At 38.4% G+C, this 23,437-nt stretch overlaps 1 protein-coding gene across 1 annotated transcript in view; it reads left to right on the top strand.

Annotated features, from left to right (window-relative positions):
• The first annotated feature begins 20,786 nt into the window (after positions 1–20,786).
• The window catches only part of CCDC172 (coiled-coil domain containing 172), a 52,841-nt gene continuing 50,190 nt past the window's right edge, over positions 20,787–23,437 (top strand). Inside the window, exons 1-3 of the mRNA XM_012448090.2 lie at positions 20,787–20,938; positions 21,269–21,412; positions 21,624–21,709. Coding sequence (XP_012303513.1) covers positions 21,334–21,412; positions 21,624–21,709 — 165 coding nt within the window. The 5' untranslated portion in view covers positions 20,787–20,938; positions 21,269–21,333. The remainder of the gene's footprint in view (positions 20,939–21,268; positions 21,413–21,623; positions 21,710–23,437) is intronic.

Here is a 23,437-nt window from a genome sequence, read left to right as displayed (position 1 = left end):
CATAGGTATATATGCATTTACTGCATTGTGAAAGCTTAGTGAATACTTGTAGTAGGATGATGCAATTATTCAAATAATTTTTCAAGAATATGCTAGCATCAGCCACGTGTTGTGGCTCATGCCTATAATTCCAGAACTTTGGGAGGCCAAGGCAGGCATTTCACCTGATGTCAAGAGTTCGAGACTTGCCTGACCAACATGGTGAAACCCTGTCTCTATTAAAAATACAAAAATTAACCAGTCATGGTGGTGTGCACCTGTAGTCCTCCTAGCTACTCAGGAGGCTGAGGCAGGAGAATCACTTGAACACAGGAGGGAGAGGTTGCAGTGAGCTGAGATCAGTGCCACTGCACTCTAGCCTGGAGGACAAAGCAAGGCTCCATCTCAAAAAATACACACACACTCACACACAGACACACATACAAACTAAGTGCAACTCCAGGAATTGTTCACCATATTCTCTTCTCCATTATCCCATCTCCCCAACTGTCTGGGAAGCTTTTTAGCATGCAATGCTTCCTTTGAAGTTTAAATAACATTAAATTTTTGCCTTGCAAGAAAGAGACTATGCATTTATGTGAAAACAAGACATTGGTAGAAAAGCAGCAGGTAGAAAGATGACAGAGGGAGAAATGCCAGCTTCAAGTCCACAAAATGCACTGTAAATGAAGAGATACCAAAAGGAACTCAGTTTGAGTTTCAGCAGCATGGTTTCTGAACCGTTTAACTTTGGACAAGTCTCTTCACCTCTTTAAATCTCAGTTTTAAGATGGGGATAATGAGAGTGCCTACAGCATAAAGTTGTTTTGAGGACTGAAAGGAATAACCAATGCAAAAATGATTCACACAGTTCCTGACCGACGGTTTTATCTTAAAATCATCAGAGCAATGACATGCATGCATACATCTGAGATATTGCCGATTCCATTCCAGACCACCGCAATAAAGCAAGTCATATTGCATTTTTTGGTTTCCCAGTGCATAAAAGTTATGTTTAGTGGGCAGATCACCTGAGGCCAGGAGTTCAAGATCAGCTTGTCCAACATGGTGAAAACCTGTCTCTACTAAAAATACAAAAATTAGCCAGGCATGGTGGTGCATGTCTGTAGTCCCATCTACTCAGAGGCTGAGGCTGGAGAATAGATTGAACCCAGGAGGTGGAGGTTGCAGTGAGCTGAGATCATGACACTGTACTCTAAACTGAGTGACAGAGTGAGACTCCCATCTCAAAAAAAAAAAGTTATGTTTATACTATTCTGTAGTCTAGTAAGTGTGCAATAGCATTATGTCTAAAAAATGCTTAATTTAAAAATACTTTATTGCCAAAAAATGCTAACAATTATCTGAGCCTTCAGTGAGTCAAAATCTTTTTGCTGATTAAAAGGCCTTTCTCCAATGTTGATGGCTGCTGAATGATCAGGGTGGTAGTTGCTGAAAGTTGGGGTGGCTGTGACAACTTCTTAAAATATGACAACAATGAACTTCGCTGCATCAATTGAGTCTTCCTTTCAGGAAAGATTTCTCTGTAGCATGTGGTACTGTTTGGTAGCATTTTACTCACAGTCAAACTTTTTTCAAAATTGAAATCAATTCTCTCAAACTCTGCCTCTGCTTGATCAACTAAGTTTATGGAATATTCTACTAAATCTTTTGCTGTCATTTCACCAATCTTCATGGCATTTTTACCAGAAGTAGACTTCATTTCAAGAAACCACTTTCCTTGCTCATGCATATGAAGAAACCCTCATCTGTTCAAGTTTTCTCATGAGATTGCAGCAATTTAGTCCCATCTTCAGTCTGCACTTCCAATTCTACTTCTTTTGCTTTTTCCACCATATCTATAGTGACTTCCTCCACTGAAGTCTTGAACACCTTCAGGTCATCCATGAATGTTGGAATCAATGTCTTCTAAACTCCTGTTAATGTTGATATTTTGACTCCTCCCATGATTCACAAATGTCCTTAGTGGGATCTAGAATGGTGATTCCTTTCCAGGTTTTTGTTTTCAATTTACTTTGCCCAAACTGACTGGAGAACTCACTCTCTGTAAGGTCTGTTCTCGCCAAGTGTAAGATGAAGAAACTGAGGCCAGCACGAATAGATCCAATGCGAAGGAATTTATTCAGGCTCCCGGACGAGGTTCTGCGGTCTGACAGAAGGGGCCAGAGAAGTCGTGTGGACTCCTCTCAGAGGTGGGATTTTATAGGGAGTGGAGGCATTTGATTGGTTGTGCCCAAGGTGAGTGGGACAAAATGGCGGGGAGTGGGGCCCAGATGGAACAAAATGGCAGGGAGTGGGGCCCAGATGGAACAAAATGGCAGGGAGTGGGGCCCAGATGGAACAAAATGGCAGGGAGTGGGGCCCAGATAGGACAAAATGGTAGGCAGGAAGTGGGGCCCAGATAGGACAAAATGGCAGGGAGTGGGGCCTGGATTGGACAAAATGCTATCAGGTAGATCCTGGTGGGGCTTTTTTCCTAGGCTCCCGGTCGGGGGGGACTGTCTGAGCTCCTGGCAAGGGAAGGAGGTGTGTCCGAGCTCCCGGCAAGATGAGGGGGTGTGTCTGAGCTCCCCGCAAGGGGGGTGTGTGTGCGAGCTCCCTGCGAGGGAGGGGGGTGCGTCCGAGCTCCCGGCGAGGGAAGGGGTGGGGGTGTGCGTGAGCTCCCAGCAACGCAACCAGCCTTACACTCTCTATGGCAGCTATACCTTTACAAAATGTATCTCTCAAGCAACAAGACTCGAGAATCAAAATTACTCCTTGATCTGTGGACTACGGAATAGATGTTTTGTTATCAGGCATGAAAGCAACATTCATCACCTTGTACATCTCCATCAGGGCTCTTGAGTAATAAGCTGCATTGAAAATGAGCAGTAATACTTTGAAAAGGATCATTCTTCTGAGGAGTAGATTTCAACATTGGGCTTAAAATTTTCAGTAAACCATACTATAAACAGATATGCTGCCATCTAGGCTTTGTTTTTGCATTTTAGGAGCACAAGCAGAGTTACTTTAGCATAATTCTTAAAGGACCTAGAATTTGTGGAATGGTAAGTAAGCATTGGCTTCAACTTAAAATTGCCAGCTTCATTAACCTCTAACAAGAATCAGTCTGTCCTTCGAAGCTTTGAAGTCAGGTATTGACTTTTCCTCTATAGCTATGAAAGTTCTAGATGGCATCTGCATCCAATATAAGGCTGTTTTGTCTACACTGAAAATCACTTGATTAATATAGCCACTTTCATCAATTATCTTAGCTAGATCCTCTGGATAACTTGCTGCAGCCTCTCCTTCAGCACTTCATGTTGTACTTTTATGTTATGAAGATAGCTGCTTTCCATAAACCTCATCAACCAAACTTTTTATGGGCCTTTTCTGAGCTGAGAAACCTAAAAATATACAACTTCTTTGTCCATTTAGAAAATTCCCTTAACATCATGATTTTAAGGAACATAAGAACTTGGTGTAATCATAGCCAAAGACTGTTGTAATGTCACATGGAAAACTGACCTAAGAAACCAATATTTAACTGTAAATAGAAATCATGGTTTTTACCTGTTGTGCATAGTCACAGAGAGGGGAACATCACACACCAGGGCCTGTTGGGAGGTTGTGGGGTAGGAGAGGGATAGCATTAGGAGAAATACCTAATGTGGATGATGGGGTGATGGATGCAGCAAACCACCATGGCACATGTTTAACTACGTGACACCTGCATGTTCTGCACATGTACCCCAAAACTTAAAATATAATTTAAAAAAACAAAAAAAAGTGGGGGCTTTTGAGTCTAGAACCAGTTCTATCAATTCTGTATTTGAGCTAATTAGAACCTCAGTTTGCTGATCTGTAAAATAGTGACATGCACTCATGGTCTGTCCCCATGGTGGCCAACAGTTTAGCAGAATGCTAACCTAGACCAGAATCCCACAGTTTGGAGCTTCTGCCAGAGGGAAGCTAACTGGCCTGTGACCAAGACCTCAGCAGCTGCCTAAACAGAAATCCAGACCAGGGTTTGAACAACAAATAGTATTTTGCAGAACATCATTGATCCTAACATGGTTAAGGATGCTTCAGGTAATAAAGGACTTCGTGACCAAATGAATTTGGGAATATCATATTAAATGGAATGAATCAGGTTTTTTTATTGCAGGATGTCTCAGAACCTTTAATAAACCAATGTGCATTGTGAGTCTCCAGGGGGACTAAAGAATGCAGTTTCCCAACTTGTGTTCACATGAAATTGCTGTTTTAATTTTTAAAGAAAATGAGAAAATCTTGAGGAATATTAGACATTCTTTAAGACATGTCTTGGAGAATATTTATTTATGTAATTTTTCCCAAGTTCAGATGTTTTAGCCAGGTACATTTTTAATAACGGGATGGTAAAGAAACAAAAGTATTCAATGAAGTACTGTTTGGGAAGAGGATTTCTTAGAATTTTACATCCTTCACTGGAAGATCGTGGGATTGTCTTCATTGATAACGAGTTAATTATGGCTTGTCAGTGATTTAACATTTTTCAAGCCATAGAGATTGCTGTAGAACATAGAGCAACATGCAACGTGGAAATTGGACCTAAGTGTGATCTTTTGGGAAGCCAGTTGCACAATTTAGAGGTGATAATAATTTCTTTTTTATGGATTAAAACAAAATTGTTAACTACAGAGCAGAAGTTAGATCAGACAGATCTATTGCTCCTGAGAATGTGCTGATTGTGATTTGTATTTTCTGGTAACTGAAGAGTTTGAGTTTCTTGCTAATGACATCAAACACCATTACGTACATTACTAGCATTCTCAGAAGCTGCAGTGCTATTTTGAAACATCTTTATGCTACATTTGTTCAAAGTATTGTCTTTCTTTGAAAATACTTCACCTGTGAATTAATTTTTCTTTATGATAAACCACTGATAGTCTCAAAAAGTATTTCTACATATCTCTTTGGTGGAATTTGGAAAATATGCATTTTCTTTGAGTTCCATTTCTTCTGAAAACTAGTTGTTGACAAATACAACTGTCACAATGATCGTAGGACTGAATGATCCTGTTGATTTCCTAATTTGTTGTTTGAATTGTAATGCCTCAAAATAAGAGCAGCCTCTTTATAATATTTTGTTATCTTATACTGTTTGAAAGGTAAATGGTCTTAAGTGGAATAGTTACTGAAATTCTTTGTAGAACTGAAGTTTTAATATCAAGGTCTATATTTGAGAAAACGTAGGTGGCAGGAATTTCTCATTTTGAGGGAGATGTTTCTAATCCAGGTAGCATAAAATTCTGGAGTTAAGTCTGATGTAAAAAAGAAGATAAAGGAAATAGATTTCCAAGTCAAAAAGAGAGCTGGAATGCATATTAAAAAGAGTACAAGGAGTGCAAGTATCTCTGGAAGATACTGATTTCATTTCCTCTGGATATATACCCAGAAGTGGGATTGCTGGATCATATGGTAGTTCTATTTTTAATTTTTTTGAGGATCATCCACCCTGTTTTCCATAATGTCTATACTGATTTACAATATGTTCTTTGCAGTATTATTCACAATAGTCAAGATATGGAAAAAACCTAAGTGTCCACCAATAGATGAATGGGTAAAGAATATATACAAATGGAATATTATTCAGTCTTGCAAAGGAGGAAATCTTACCATTTGTGTCAGTGTGAATGAACCTGATGGACGTTATGTTAAGTGAAATAAGCCAAAGGTAGAAAAACAGATGCCACAGGATCTTACTTATATATGGAATCTAAAAAAGTCAAAATCATAAAAGCAGAGTAGAATGGTGGTTGCCAGTGTCTGGGCATTTCAGAAATGGAATATGATAGTCAAAGGGTACAACATTTTAGTTGTACAGGATGAATAAATTCTGGAGATCTAATGTGCAGCACAGTGACTGTAGTTAATAATACTATGTACACTCTTAAATTTGCTTAGAGGGTAAATCTTAAGTGTTCAGACCATAAACGTGCAAAAGGTGACTATAGAAAGTCATGGATATGTCAACAAGCTTGATTGCAGTAGTTATGTCACATTATTAAATGCGAACACAATTATGTTGTTCACCATAAACATACACAATTTGTATTTGTCTAATATATACCAATAAAGCTGGGGAAAAAGAGTACAGGATTTAGGTCCAGGCTCACCATGAAGCCTTAGGGAAATCAGGCAGCTGTCCAGGTGTCCACTTCTTCATTTATAATATGAAGAAAATAGACATCAGTAAACTGTAAGATAAAACAGTTTTCATTAGAAATTTGGTATAGAAGGAGGGAACAAAAAGGAAAAATATAGACTCTAGCAACTATAGAATTCTTTCCACATGTTAAATGTGAAAAATCAGTAACACTGCTAGGACTCATATTTTCTTTATTCTTTGGTTACCATTTCACATGTAGATTAGCTATGGCTATGGCTTTGGGGGCAGAAAGCATCTGCAAATTTGACTCAATTTTCCACCTAGAATTTTGTATGTTGTTGTTATATGCCTAGAATATGGGTATTTCTTTCTTTTCTTTTTTTTTTTTTGTCACTTCTCATTTGAAAGGCTTTCACTTACTATGCCTATAAGCTATGATATTAAGGCTCAATGCCAGTAAAGTTTCAGGGAAAAGAGTGAGAAAATTATTTAAAAGGACTACTTTTGGATAATGGCAGTGTTTTGACAGTTTTTGACAGGCAATTTGGAATAATGCAACCTCTTGGATTACAGCCAACCTCTGAAATGGGCTGTAATTTAGAATGATGGCAGCTTCTATGACCTCTGTATTAGAGAGTCACTGGAATTAAAACAGAAAAAAAATCTCCAAACAGTTGAGGTCTATATTTGAAAACCTGGTTTAAATGATCTGATATATGGCCATTTTATTTAATGAAAGAATTTTCTTGTCCTATGCACAATTCCACGTGCTTTTCCTAATGCTGGGGAAGCTTTTCGGCCTTTTCATGTGTGGTGAAACTCCTCCTCTCTAATAAGCTGGTTATGGGCATGTTTGTCCCTTCCCATAACTGGATGAAATTAGACTCTTGGGCACGGGTAATTGTATCTTGTTGCCATCCCACAGAGGATGGAAGTCCCGGGCTGTTGCAGCTTCCAACTTTCTCTTTTCACACAAATGTGCTGTCTCAGGTTCTGAGTTTGGTCCTTAAGTCTTCTTTGAAAAATAGATTTTATTACTCCCCTAATTCTGAGAGTTAAATGCTTTTTAAAGAGTTGTGTAACTTAAATATGAGCTGGTGTGCAGTGTAGGATTTTTAACTGAACCGCAATTCTCCAAACATACCAATATATTCCAAAATTGCCAGTTGCAAGCCATAAAATATTTACATTATAGAGTAAATAATGTATGTTTAGTAAGAAATGATAAAATATTTACAGTTTTTCTAAAGATACTGTATGGGGTTTTTCCTCTGCCACAGCCATTTTTCTTGAAGTAGGCAAAATAGGCAACTTCAAGGGCTCTGAGAGCAATGGGGAAGCATCTACGAAGGAGAAGAATGGTCCAAAGCATATTTGGAAAAGTCTCCATGAGGGAAAGAAATGCCAGCTGATCCCAGCTATCAATACATATTTCATATGGTTGAAGGTCTAGGGAGGCATTAGCAAACAATTTTGGTATCCTTAACATTAAACTGAAGGGTTGCTAGGCTCAGTTCACGTGACACAGTCATTTGCCAAAGCTATTCTGTGGGAGTGTTGTAAACCTCAGAGGATGATGGTATGACCTTCCAAGCTTCTAAATAAATGCCTTTTTAAAACCTCCCCTACACACTCACTGACCCTCAACATGATACACAGAACAAAATCACAATGTTACTAAATCATCCCTGCACCTGTTTGGGAAGGAGCCTGAAAAAGCTCTTAACAAAGGTTTTCAACAGAATCTCCTGGGAGTCTTACAAGCAGAGATTCCCAGGTCCCCCATCCTCCTAAGAAATTCTGATGGGATGAATCTCATGCAGGGCTGGGTAATCTATTTTTGAAAAGCTTTCCAAGTGATGATAATCCAAGTTTGGAAACTGTTGTAGGCTGAACAATGGTCTCCAAAGATACCTGTGTTCTAATTCCTGTGAATGGCAAAATACTTTACATGGCAAAAGCGAGTTTGCAGATGTGATTACATGAACAATCTTGAGATGGAGGGGTTATCCTGGATTATCTGGGTGGGCCTTAAAAGTAATCAAAATGTGCAAGAGGGAGGCAGAGAGAGATTTGACTGTGGAAGAAGAAGGTGAAGTGATGATAGATGCAGGATGCTATGAAGTTGGCTTTGAAGATGGAGGAAGAGCCCATGAGCCAATGAACGTAGGTGGACTCAAGAGTAGGAAAAGACAAGGAAAAAGATTCTTTTAAAGAGCCGCCAGCAGGAAGCAGCCCTGCTGATATCTTGATGTTAGCCCAGTGAAACTGATTTTGAACTTCCTACCTTTAGAACTGTAAGAGAATAAATGTGTGTTGTTTTAAGCCCCTAGGTGTGTAGCAGTCTGTGACATCAACAATAGGAAACTTAAGACATGAACCATTGCCAAAATTACATCAATTTTAATATCCCTTTATTGCTAGACACAATTCTTCAAGCCAGAGATTTAAGGCCCTAGAATTTAACCTCTTCCCAACTGTGGAGGGACACAAAAGCAGCCTTGCCTGCTGGAAATTTTGCTGCCCCTTCTTGTTATTTGCGTTGGGCACTTCCCCCAGTGTTACACTCCCTTGGGAATGCCATAGCTACCAGAAGAGGCCAGGCAGCAGTGTGGGACCATGGCCAATAACTGCATCCCTCAAGTTTGAACATCAAGCCACAGAATTCATCATACTCCTCCTGTGTGATCAGCATTCTGCTAGCCACTGTGGGGAATTTGGAGAATCGGTAGAGGTCATTCCCCTCTCTCCTGCTGAGTACTGACACTGCACAGTGATTACAAACACTTAGATTGCATTTCCAGCAATGTCAAAGCTGAGGCTCCCCTGGCTACAAAGTATATTGTCTCATCTTGGGACAGGACAAATGCATCATCGCAGTTTAAGGGAAGAAGATGATGTCAAAGTCTGGGCTTACCCGTTACACCCTGACTAAAAGACCTAGAAATCAAATCATTTTCCTGTAGTTTTAGGCTCTCAATAAGCTGAAGGATGTACTAATGGTGCCTGTATTCCAAGGTGGGTGGGATGTATGAGTGGTGGGGGGTTGTGGGTTGGGAAACTCTATATTTTATCAGCATTTGCTCCTATCAGAACTCTTCACAGTCAAAAAAAATTTTAAAAAGATGGCAGCTTGTAGAGTTGGGATAGCATCTCGTTTCTATGACAACAGTGTCTGCTCTGCTCCCAAGCTCCATCTGGTATTTTCAGGCCTAACAACCAGGTAGCATGTAAATGCCTAATAGAAAAAAAGGCATCAATAGTGGTTCTTTGGATCAGGCACAAAAAACACAGCAACACCATGTCTTTCCTAGGAAAAATAGTGGATTACTTTGCCAGCAACAGGGTATTATGAAGAGAGACCGCAAAGTACATAGAACATGCTCAACTCTGTTTTATGGACTAAGCTAGCACAACATGCACTTAAAATTAAAGTAGCTGTTGGGACTGACAAGGTTTTTTTTTTTTTTTTTTTCCTTTTTTTTTCCAACAGACAATCTAACACTGCTCTCATGGGATGATTCTTGCCTTCCTCCCTTGCTCATGTTTCCAGTCCTGCTTCATGGAGTTGTGTGTGTTTTAGGTAATATGGATGCATCAGCTCTTACCTGCCTCACTGACCTTCCCTTCAGATTTTATCCTTGCTGATTACTGTTCGCTGGTAGCTGTGCAGAATTTATGAGAAGCTAAATTTCAGTCCTCCTCCATGGGCCCTGGCTCACAGAAAAGCACGCTTTTAAAACGGCACAATACAACACAGCAGGTCTCCACCGTCTCCTACCCCCACCTTAAACACAAGCTAGTAAAAGCACCTCTTTTATCTTCCTTAAGAATGCCATCATTACAAACATAATATCTTTACCAAATTATAATTTGTCTAAAATACAGTACAGTATGACATTATAGATAAGTTGTCATGCAGTATTTGGGACAAACTTACACAAAAAAATTACTCATTGTATACCTGACATTCAAATTTAGCTGGAAATTCTATATTTTTATTTGCTAAATCTTGGCAATCCTATTTACAGAGAGGAATACAGACTTTTAAATTCTTTTGATCACTGAGGATTTGATACAGCATATCAAATTGCCAATACACTGAATTCAGTTTGGTTTCCAGCATTTTCTAGTTTTTCAAATGAAAATTTAAATATTCATTGTTTAAACCAAAAACTATTGTTCATGCCAATCCTTGCATACATTCATTTTCCTTTATTCATTCATTCAACACAGAGTCACTGGGCAACTGCTATTTCCTTGACACTGTTTAGGGGCTGGGAATTAGTGGTGTGCCCAAGACCAACTTCATGAAGCTAACATTTGATTGTGGCTCCTGGATTTTATTTCAGGATATTTACTCCCATTACGTACACACCACTGTTGGATATACAAAGACCCATCAGATATGGCTCCTGCCCTCCAAGAGCTGATAAACTATGATAGATTAGCTGTCTCCAAACCTCATTAAATCAATCCCATGGGCATTTAATTGCAGACAACATTCAAATTGTCATTATTTCCTTTGATCATTTTTTTACATTATTTTCCTTTAATATTCTAGATTAGGAGACAATTGACTCCTGAAGGTTTAGTGATTACCTAGTATGAACTCACCATCAGTTTCTGGAGTCTTTTCTTGTCCTCACTGGGATAATTTGATAGATTCTGGAGTCTCTTCTTGTCCTCACCAGGATTTATCCTCTGTCCTCTTCTCTGGAGTCCTGACAGAAGATTGGAACTTACAAGTGATACTTCCATTCCTTCTTCCTCTTTTCTGCCTTGCCCCAGCTCTTTTTTCTTTTGAACTATTTCATCCATTTGGTACTGGTAGCTACTAAAGTAGAGGAGGGAATTAAAGATCTATAGTGTTTCAGAAAGTTCTTGAGACATGGACCTATTTTTAATGTTTTCTCTATATGACTCAGATTCTTTTCATATCTCACCTTTTCACTGTGACACATTTTTAGGAAAATTCTATGTAATTTACTGTATATACTCAGATACAATATTTAAAGTGTGCAACCACTGTGGTAGACAGAATACAGGTTCCAAAAGATATCTGCATCTTAATCCCTGGAACCTGTGAATATGGCAAAAAGGACTTTGAATATGTGATTAAATTAAGAATTTTGAGATGGCGAGATTATCCTGGATAATCTGGGTGGCCCAATGAGATCATGAGGGTCTTTCTAAGAGGGAAGTGTGAGTGTCAGAGCAGCAGAGAGATTCGAGGATGCTACATTGCTGGCTTAAAGAAGAAGGAAGAGGCCAGGAGCTAAGGGATGTGAGCAGCTTTTATAGTCTGGAGAAGGCAAGGAAAGGAATTGTCCTCCACAGCCTCTGGAAAGACTAGAAGCAGCTTGATTTTAGCCTACTAGGACCTATTTCAGACTTCTGACCTGCCGAACTGTGAGATCACAAATTTGTATTATTTTAAGCCATTAACATGGTGATTTGTTACCGCAGCCATAAAATGAGAATACATCTATAGACCTAGACACTGAGCAGTCAAAACTGACACCGAGCAGAAGCCTTTTGCTAAACTAGACATTAGCCAGTTAGATGTCAGACTGTGGGTAATTCTGCGGGGTGGTGGAGGTAGAACACCCAGAGTGATGAGGTTGGCCTTGGAGGACTAGGAAGCAATTATTTGTCAACCTGTGTGGGAGCATTTCAATATATTTATAGGCAGAATATGTGTACAGTGAATTTCTACTATGTACACACTTACATATAATGAAATCTAAAAGACATAGAATTCTGGCATAAATCTTGAATTTTTCTTTCCTAAGACCCTAACATTGATTCTTTTTTTTAAAATTTTTGTACTTTAGGTTCTGGGGTATATGTGCAGATCATGCAGGATTGTTGCATAGGTACACACATGGCAATGTGGTTTGCTGCCTCCATCCCCTCATCATCTACATCTGGCATTTCTCCCCATGTTATCCCTCCCTGACCTCCCCACCACCCCGCTGTCTCTCCCTTGGCGGCCCCCGCAACAGACTCCAGTATGTGACGCTCCCCTCCCTGTGTCCCTGTGTTCTCATCAAAGGCAATGATCCTGATACATTTCTAGATTCTTTTCTATGTTTCCTGTCTGGGGATTTTCCAGAGAGTGAGGTGAGATGACTCCCTCTTGCTTAAGGGATTTTATTACTAAATTCTTCATTTTGTTTTATTTTATTATATTACTAAATTCTTTTTTTTCCAATTTCCTATCTGAAATTTCCATCCATAAGTATTGTTTTTATTTTGTTTCTTTCCTCTCTCCCATTTACTCCCTTTCTTTTACTCTGCCTCTCCCATCCCCATTTGAGAACAAGTGAAATAAAAGAGAAAGAGAGTCAATGACTTGTTCTAGATCACATAGCTAGTTTACAGTCAAATGAGCCCTGTTACCAGGTGGACACACTCCAGCCAGTCCACTGTGATGTGTAGCCACTCTTCCACCAAGGGAGCAGTGCACAGTCGTCACCTTCTTATTCTTAAAATGCAGCCATTCCTCCTACATAACCCTTTTATGGCCTTTCACTGCATTTGAATAAAATCCAAACTCCTTTCTTTGCCTTCAAGACCCTACATGATCTGACCCCTTTGACAACTCTATCTGTGCCCCAATTCCATTGGCTTTCTCTCTGTTCTGCAGATGCCAAGTTCTTCCAGCCTGAGAGACTGTGAAGCATAAGTGTGTTGTTCACATCATTCACAGCAGGTCTCTGTTCTATGCTGTTATATTATGCCTACACTTACTCCACTTGTATTGAATTAATGAGTGTGAATTAATGAATGTGAGGACCAGAGATTTGGGAAGGGCCAGGGGCAGAATGATGTGGTTTGGCTGTGTCCCCACCCAAATCTCATCTTGAATTTTCAAGATGACAATTTGAATGTCCTCTGCAATTAAATACCCATGGGATTGATTTAATGAGGTTTGGAGACATGAAGTTTCCCTCCATGACCCATGGGGATAAATTCCCACAACCCCCATGGGTCATGGAGGGACCAGGTTGAGATAATTGAATCATGGGGGTGGTTACTCTCATGTTATTCTCAAGATAGTGAGTTCTCAGCAGATCTGATGGTTTTATAAGGGGCTTCCCCCTAATCTGGGCACTCAATCTTCTCCCTGCCACTATATGAAGAAGGATGTGTTTGCTTCCCCTTCCACCATGATTGTAAGTTTCCTGAGGCCTCCCCAGACATGCTGAACTGTGATGTGAGTTAATCAAACCTCTTTCCCTTATAAATTACCCAGTCTCAGGTATGTTTTTACTAGCAGCATGAGAATGGACTACTACGCGTTGTTTCCTATTGCCCCTGCAGGCTCTTTGAGTTCTGAGAGCTCATTTTCTTGTTCATTGTTGTGGCACAGGACCCAGCACACAGTAGATCTTCAATAAACACTAAATGATGTTTGTGGTCACTCCTCACAGACTCACCCTCAAGCCCTAACACAACTGTTAGTGCACGGAATTTCCAGTCCATCTTATAAACTACTGAGACAGGCTGCCAATCAGGTGCTGGGAGTGAAAAAAAGAAAGAAAGGGTGTCTGGTTGGTTACATTAAATATCACAGCTGGCACTTAAAGGAAGTGAAAACTAGCTTTCTGACCTCTGCGGTAATCAGCTTACACGGTGAAGCAGGAGATTTGAATCCCCTTGTCTACTCCTAGATGAGAATATTATGTCTCATTTACAGTTATGGCCTTCTGGACTAAAGTATCATATTTTATGAGTAATAGCATCTGTAAGTAAGATGAAAGACATCACAGAAGAAAATGAAAGCATTTAAAATGCAACAATTACCAAAATAAAATCATCTTTAGGACATTTTTCTGACAAGTTCTCTTAGGTATTATTAATTTCTTCTAAGAATATCACCATGAATCTTTTTTATGAGTGTTTGGATCCTGCATACACAATCCTTGCATTTATTCACTTGAGGCTAAGGCACAAAACAGTGTGGGATCTCAGCCCATTTCCTGCTTTTTTTCTGTGTTAACACCTTGAAAAAGGAAATACTAAAGGGTAGACTGTCTAATGGCTTAAGAAACTGTGCATGTACGTATTTTGTCAGTAGAATAATGAGATATAACAAGCACAAAATTATAAGGTGGTCAAATTTCAAATGATGACATATACATGTCTTCAGTAATTCTAGTATTTTGCAATATTTCCTTACATGCCTTCAGATAATTTCCTTCCACTTTTTATTCATTCCATTTAATTCTTTTCTAAAACTGCTTACTATTACCTATGAAATAATCAGCTTATTTTCTGTTTAAAATGTTTCTTAGGGAGCTCTTTTATCTAAATGCTAATTAATTATTTTCTTTAAGCTTCTTAAGGGGTTTTCTACATTCTATTAGCAGCACACCTGCAATGTCAAATAAAAGATAAGGTTTATGAGCCATGTAAACTATGATAAAACATTTTGAACTGTCTATGACATCCTGGAGGGAAAATAACGGCAGTGTCTGGTTTTTATAACGTAATACTATTGTACTACGGCCACTAAAGTCATTTGAAACATTGACAGCATAAAGTAGTTTTATCCTGATAAATGAGCAATTTAGCAAAATGTTTAAAAAACAGAATTATGAATTGCTCTGTCTATGCATATATGTGTATATGTATATTAAATTCTTTTCAAACTTCCCAGTCACTGTAAATAATTCATAGAAAGTAGTAGGAATATTGCAGTTTATCCCAAATTTCCAAATAGTTGGTATGACTAATTCACTGAAATTAATAGAAGAAGTCTTCATTCATAGAAATAGTAATACGTGATTATACATAGTAGAATATGCTAACTGTTGGTTTAAGTTTAGACCTACTCAACAACTAGGAGTCAATTATTTAGTGGGTAAGTAACCATGTATTAATTAGGTAGACAGATAATGACTAAATGTCATTTCTTATTTAATGACTAAAATAAGTAACTGGTAAGAAATAAAAACTGTTTTAAAATTATCTTTTAATTATTCTTATGTAATAATCTAAAACCACTTTATTGTCATGTAAACTACAACTTGATAACAACTAGATTTTAAGCCCCTTGTCTTATTAATATTTGTAATGCCAAATTCTTATTTGCTGTACATATAGTATATACCCAATACATATTTATTGAATAAACGAATTATACGTGGCAGAGAATTTTGTTTTCCAAATTCTGTTTTATTTTCGTTTTCTGGGGCTGACAATCTACTCTCTTGGCTACCATACCTGAGATAGCCTTCTTGGCCCCTGTGCTGGGCTCTGGGCTCTGACAATGTAAAAATCCAAGTTCACCAGGTACACTGCAGATTTTTCTTCCAAAGAGTTTGATATTTAATGATTCTTAAAGTGCATATAATTTCTTCGTGCAATGTATTTCATGATCCAAAAAAGATTGCATTTCTTAATCTGTCAATGATTAGGAATTGACAGTTTACCTTCATTTTTATGGAAGAAGCATAATACTGAAGATAAAATGGATGCTTTTAAGCATTTATATTGATATATAGTATTTTATCAAACATGATTGTATGTATATATGTATGCATACATGTGTGTTTCTCAATATCTCTGTCTGTCTAGTAGTATTATCATCTCTCTAATCCCCTTAATGGGGATTAGATGCTCTAATGCTCCAGGCCGGCCCTTTACCGTGGTTGTTATACTGTTACTTCAAACTCTTATAAGAAAGTTCACTATAGAAAACAGATTAAAGAGGAGTTACTTTAATTGAAGTCGTTCAAAGCCACTGGTGTACAAAAAAGATCTTTCACTGGAACAGAAAGAATACAGGTGGGGGTTCTAGACCTAGTCTGATATTAACTGCATGTACAACACCGGGGAAATTTATCAACCTCCCTGGTCTTATGTTAACACATATAAAAGAAAAGGATGGTGAAAGATTTTTTCTAAAGTCCCATAAATCACTAAAAATGCTTTGACCATAACAGAAATAAATCAGTCTTGCTTAAAATTTTTTTTAAAAAAATCATAACTATTTCCCACAACTTATTTTTTAAGGTCGGTTATGAATTGACTTATGTCCCCCCAAAAGAAATGTTGAAGTCTTAACTTCAGCAGTCCCAGTATATCCAAACATGGCTGTATTTGGAAATAGGGTCATTTGCAGATATAATTGATTATCATGAGGTCATGCTGGAGTAATTTAGGCCCTTTTTCAATATGACTGGTGTCCTTATAAAAAGAGGAGAAACGAGAAAGAGACAGAAACACACAGGGAGTATTCCAAATGACAACAGAGGCTGAGATTGGAGTGACGTATCTATAAGCCAAAGAATGCTGGGGTTGACCAGTAAGCTCTGGAAGATGGGAAGAGGCAAAGAATAGATTCTCCTTAAAAGCACCCACAGGGAATGAACTGAGCTGACATCTTGATTTTAGACTTTCAGTCTCCAGAGCTGTGAGAGAATGAATTTCTGTTCTAAAACACTCTGTTACTTTGTTATAGCAGCCCCAGGAAACAAACATAAATATTAGAAAACAAATATATTTTGCATATGAATTGCATTTTTAGCTTTATGTAATAGACATGTGGTTGGTGGAATAAGCATTTATAACAAGGCATAACCCAGTCTCAATTATTTTTCCTTAAATCACATCTTATTTTAATTCATTACAAATACACTGCATTATTAATCCAAATTCTAGAAGTCTGAAATTTCTTTAAAAAAATATTAATTTGTTAGTAATAAGCGTTTTTTTGGAAAATGTATCTACCTTGAAACAAAACCCAGCTACTTAAATAGTCTTACTTTCTCCTGCCTCTAGTTTTTAGAGTGGGTAAAGTGAAGCAGTTAAGACCTTTGCCTTAAGAGACTATCAGGATTCAAGTTCTGATTCCACTACTTTCTAGCTACTGTATGTGACCTTGGACAAGTTACTTGGCTATGTCTCCTCAGTCTCCAAAATAATAAAAGCATCAATTTCTTATGGTTGTTGGGTCAATTAAAAGAATTAATACATGTCAAAGTCTCACATGGTTATTGTCTCATAGCAAGTGCTGTGGCCTGAATGTTTGTGTTACCCCACACCAAATTCATACACTGAAATCCTAACTCTTAAGGTGATGGTATTCAGGGGTGGGGCTTTTGGAAGGACCTCATGATTAGAACTAGTGTCCTTATAAAACAGACAGTGGAATGCTAGTTAGCTCCTCCCACCATGTGAAGACACAGTAAGACCCTTTCTATGGACAAGGAAATGGGCCCTCCCCAGATACTGAATTCACTGGCACCTTGATCTTGGACTTCATAGCTCCCAGAACTATGAGTAATACATTTCCATTGTTTTTAAGCTATCCAGTTTATGGCATTTTGTTTGTTATAGCACCCTTGGACTTTAGTGAATAGGCTGCATAAAACAAGTCTTGACACAGCACTTACCTGATCACAAACACTATGTAGTCCTCCAACACATATGTAAATATGTTAAACACCATCAAAATGTTGACCCCAACCAACATTCTGCTTCTTTTCTCCATTACTTTGTATTTGTTGAAGAACCACCCTCCTTTAAAACTCAGCTCATATTTTATATCCTACTGATAGTCTTCCTAGATCACCTACATCAGAATTCTCACTCCCTCCCCTGTGTTCCCATAGCAGAAGGGTGAAGCTCTTAAACACAGCATGCCTTGGAGTTATTTGTGCATGCTATGTCCCATTTGATAGACTATCACCTCCAGGAGGGTAGGGTCTGTATCTTTTCAACTTTGTATCCCCCATAGTATCCAGCAGAGAATTTTACACTTAGTAGATCCTCAATAAATGGTTGTTAAACTTGGTTGAACCCACATAATTTTTTTCTTTGTGGCAGATGCCCTAAGACAAAACATAAAATAAATGAATTACTTTTCTTCTCTCCATTGCAATATATATGCCCTGGGCTAGTGGGCATTTGCAAGCCTGGTTTAGAACTTAGGGATGTCATCAATCTAGGAGAGGAGAGGAAATGCATTTTAAATCACAAGAGCAATATAGCCTTATATAAGGCCTTCTAGCAAAGCAATTATCAATGGCTCAATAACCCAGGTGCTACCGTTATTATGAACAAAAGTCTGAAGGTGAGAGACAATGAGAGATCTTAACTTTTATATTCATAGGTATGCAATTCAATGAAACTTGTACAGATGGAAAGTTTAGATCTGAGAATCATATCTGTGTATCATAATGCAAATAATTGGCTTTCCTTCTAAAGAACATCTGTTGAAACATCTGAAAGCAGTTGTTTATATGGCTGCCAAAATGCTAAAAAATATAATAATTCTCCAGTGAGGTTAGAAATATCCAGGGGAAGAAAAATACTTTTTTATGTAGCTCTGTTTTATTAAATCTTGTTGTTATTTCTCTAATACGGCACATAGGAGATGCTCAATAATATCTGTTGAATGAATAGCAGAAACTCATTAAGCAGTTGTTGAATGAATCTTTTTTTTGTAGACTTATAAGGTACATTTTCAGAAAACTGTATGCCCAAGTTGTACCACATTGTATACCATTTTTATCTGGCATAAATTTAAGTAATGCTACTCTGCTCTGAACATTGTAAGATGTAATGAGCATGGATATCTATAAGAAAAACTATCTTAATGCTACAGAAAATGTATAAATAAACCTAGATAAACAATAGCAATATTTTTAATTTTCTTAATATGTCTCTTTTATTATTATGGAACACTTAAACTTTGAGTTGAGAGCTCATATAAATCATATTTGTTTCAACAAACAAAATAAAATTTAAAACTGCTAACGTGTATAGTTTGATATCTCTAAGAAGATTGTAACTTTGGATTTAAAAGCACCAAAATACTCTGTTATGTGAAGAAGATGACTACTGAAGATGAAGGAGTCATTTCTCCCCATACCCACTTTCTTGAATTTCCTTCAGCTCTCTCTTCCATACTCCTATGTAAGTGAGGCAACCGTGCCCCCGAAAGGCTGCCCAAACTTTAGTCTGCCAAGTTTCAGCACAGAAAGAGCATGTTAAATAATAAATGTGAATTTGAGTGTAACTAATAAAATTAGAATGTTAAATAGCAGCATGCTTTTGAAAACCAGCCTCCTTGTGAGGACGTTCCTTGTGCAAGTCCATGGGAAATAATTCTGAAGGGAGCAATATTAATTAGTAATGTAATTTATCTTCTGGAAGTCCTTTTCTTTGATGGCCACTGTGGTACAATTTATAAGCCTCCAAACAAGTGCTCAAAGGAAATGGTTCAAACCACAATTTCAGCTTTGTTTCCCACCCTTGAACAGATAAGAGTCAAATTTATTTTGGTATATCTAAATTTTACACATGCCTCTCTATGGTGGAGGATTGTGAACTTATAAAAATGCCTCTATGAAGAGTTTTTAATGAAATGGTAAAATGCCTGAAATGTAATAAGAGGGAAAAAGACAGAATCCAAAATTAAATTAATGACTTCTGATTCCAGATTTCTTGGTTTCAGTTCTCACTGCCACATACTATGTACGCAACTATGACAAGATACTTAATTGTTCTGTGCCTCGGTTTCCTCAACTACACTATGAAGATGATAGCAAAAATCATCTCAAAAGGATATAGACTGTTCAAAATAGTGCCTGGTAAATAATCAATAACAAATTATTATTATTACTGATTCACAATGATTTCAAGTTTATAAAGGAAAAATAAAGAGTGAGGAGGGCTACCCAGAAGAGAATTGGTAAACAGTTAATATGTACTTCTAAATAATATGCTTATGGGCAGTTCTTTTCTGCTGTGTATACCTTTCAGTATTTATTCTTTTAAAATAAAGCCAAAGAACTAATTTTTATGCATATGTGGCTTGATGGAAATTAAGGTGGAAATTTGGAATAAGTTAAAATGTATAACTGATTAGACTACATCATTAATGAAACATTAATTAAGCCTATTGTGAGGTGGCAGAATTAACATTTACCTTATTTTACTTAATTTTAAATACATTCTAGCAAATTACTTTTTAAAGTGCAACCAATGTCAATTTTACATTCAGAAATAAAGTCAAACCTTTATTTTACTTAATTTTAAATAAATTCTAACAACAAATTACTTTTTAAAGTTCAACCAATGTCAATTTTACATTCAAAAATTAAGTCAAATGTTTATTAAAATGTCAGTATTTCAACCTACTAAAACTAAAAATATTTTAATTTTTGATTTAAAAAATCCCACGCAAAAGTCCCAAAGGTGCCTTTCATGTTTAAGCTTTAATTAGCAACCACTTTGGTCTCTGACACATATTGCGCAGATATTGAAGTGTTAATATTACTGCAGCTTGATTACAAAAGGCAATGATTAATTTTAAAGCAGACAAAAAAGATATGCCCTGATTACAAAGGAATGATTAAGGCGGAATGTCAGACAATGCACATTTACAGCAGTCTTTGCCATCGTCAAAGGAAAAGACTTTGTGAAAGTTTATATTTAGAATCATAGTTACTTTGTACTTTATAATATTGGGTATTTGTGCCTTGGATACCGAGCATCTCAACTCCAACTGGGCCTAAGACCTTCGGGGTTCACATGCCCAGGGCAAACCCGCTGACCGCAGAATGGGCCACACGAGCCGCCGTAGTTTAGGTTCTCACAGGCAAAGCGGGACCTGAAGTGCCGGCCCTCGGCATAGGGAAGATTTTGGCCCCGGGTTTTGTTGGCAAGTATCATTTTGCTGAAAGACAGAGCACTTTGAGGACATTATCCCTAAAATGAGAGAGGACTGGGATTAAAAGTCTGACTACAGAAAGGGCTACTGCCCACACGCCCTCAAAAGCCAAGGTCTGCCATTTTTATTGCCACCAAAGCGAAGACAAACCCGTAGGGGGACGGGGGCCTGTGTCAGGGGTTCCACCAGGGAAAAAGGCAGACCTTGAAACTGCCCTCCCTCTTAGGGCGTGACGGAGAAAAGCCTGGTTTGTAAACTGTAACGGGAAACCAAGGCTGAGGGCAGGAAGGGGCGGCAGCGGCTGGCGTCCCTGGACCCTCAGACCCCACAGACTCCGTCCGGCGTCGGCTCCATCTTCTTGCTGGGCCGGCGACTGAGAGTTGGAGACAGGCCTATCTGGGAATAGTTCTAGAAGACTCCATCTTCTTTATTATGCTTTCCAGGATCCTCAGGGTTGGTCATAAAATATTTAAGGGCGAGAAAAGGATCGCAGGAGCCAGGCCCTGAGATGAGCTTGGAGTCCCTGTTTCAGCACATCATCTTCACCGAGCATCAAGCGGAGGAGAGTCGCCGTTTGATGCGAGAAGGTCGGGGGATTTCTGTCCTTTGCATGGAGCCTTTTGTCTTCTGGTGCTGGGTGCTTGGAGCAGAAGGAAATCCCGAAGGCAGTGGTCAGAGCCCTTAGGGGAGCTTGCTTGCCATGCTGAGGGAAAGACAGCTGAAAGGTGGCTTCTCAAACGCCGCCAACATCGGACTTTAGAAAGATCTATGTGTTTAAAAATTTAATTTTTGTTATAGTGAGGTCGGAAATAACCAGATGTCGTGAAAAAATTGAGAAAGCAACGGAGGAACTGAATGAAGAGAAAATCAAGCTGGAATCTAAGGTATTGAAACGTAGAGCATACTAATTATTACTTGAAAAAGCCTGCCTTCACTTGACTTTTGGGGGATATTTCACTGTTTAACCAGTTGTCCTTTAAGTAGAAAGCACACTACTTTTGTGCTGGCTGTTTTAGTTCCATGTTGCCTGGTGATGTTTAAAGTTCTGAATCCAATGACACCTTCAGTTCCAATATGATTTGCCCTAAAGAATCTAAGGTAATGAGGAATTCGTTGTTTAATTTGCGGGATGGTTAAGGTTTTAAAAGAGCACAATGTCATTAGAAGAATCATTATGCTACTTGAAAAGTAGTTGGTGCAGTATATACATTTTGAATGATAATTTGTGTGCTACGTTGGTATAACAATTGTATGTAACTTTCAAAACAAGCCCCTACCTTTTGTTTTAAAATTCTCTGCCACATTTTAGACATGCCTTGCACTCAAAGTATACGTTTTCCACTAGCATTTCTCTCTTTCCTGCAGCTTTTGTAAAGTTCTGTTATTTTAAATAGAAGCAAGAGAGTCTGATGGCTTCTTGGAGGATTTTGAAGGGTGGGTAGAATTTTTTAAGAGGCAAACAGAAGGAAGTAGCAGAGAAAAGCATTCCAGACAGAGAGAGGAGGCAAATATGGTCCAGCGCGTATTGTTAAAGGAATCTAGTCGGGCCGGGCGCGGTGGCTCACGCCTGTAATCCCAGCACTTTGGGAGGCCGAGGCGGGTGGATCACGAGGTCAAGAGATCGAGACCATCCTGGTCAACATGGTGAAACCCCGTCTCTACTAAAAATACAAAAAATTAGCTGGGCATGGTGGCGTGTGCCTGTAATCCCAGCTACTCAGGAGGCTGAGGCAGGATAATTGCCTGAACCCAGGAGGCGGAGGTTGCGGTGAGCCGAGATCGCGCCATTGCACTCCAGCCTGGGTAACAAGAGCGAAACTCCGTCTCAAAAAAAAAAAAAAAAAAAAAAAAAAGGAATCTAGTCAAACCAGAGGGCTGATACCTGGGAATAGCAGAAAATCGTTGCAAATTTCTGATCAGGGAACAGTTAAAGTGGTTTTAGGTAGCCCAGTATGGTGGCACATGCTTTTAGTTCCAGTTACTCGGAGGCTAAAGTGAGAAGACAGTTTGAACCCAGGAGTTTAAGGCCGTCCTGGGCAACATAGCGAGACCTTGTCTTAAAAAAAAAAAAATAATGGTAGCTTTAGGAAGATCTTTCTGACCTTTGATTGACAAGATGGGAATAGATAATTAGGAAGCAAAGAACATTATTTAAGTGTGCCACAATGAAGACCTTGCTATGGGTGGGGACAGTTATTCAAAATTATTTATTAAATAACCAATGATGAACTAAACAAGCAATGTGTAATGTGAGTCTGTTTGAGGAAGTCTGTTTGCTTCAAGTGTATCTATTTTAACTTATCACTGTGAGGAATTTTCAGATTTCTTTGAAAATGAAGTAATCAGAGAACATTTCTCCATCCGGCGAACTTCTTTCCAGGTGTTGCTCAAACATCACCAATAAAGCCTTCCCATAGACATCTTGGTAAAATGATACATACTTGTATTTGTGTTTGCATCCCCCACGATTTTGTGAGCAACATATCTGGAATTTTTTCCTTATCCATCTTTTATTCCCACTGCTTGTTATCTAACACTTAGTATATCATGTACAGTAGTGTGTTGAAAGAATTAATTAGTACTAATAGTTTGATAGATAATAGGGAGAGTCT

Source organism: Aotus nancymaae, unplaced genomic scaffold (genome assembly GCF_030222135.1).
Source record: "Aotus nancymaae isolate 86718 unplaced genomic scaffold, 86718_ANA_hifiasm-v0.15.2.pri h1tg000010l, whole genome shotgun sequence".
Classification (NCBI taxonomy): Eukaryota; Metazoa; Chordata; class Mammalia; order Primates; family Aotidae; genus Aotus; species Aotus nancymaae.
Note: the sequence above shows the minus strand (reverse complement) of the source record. Positions and strands in the feature narration are given on the sequence as shown.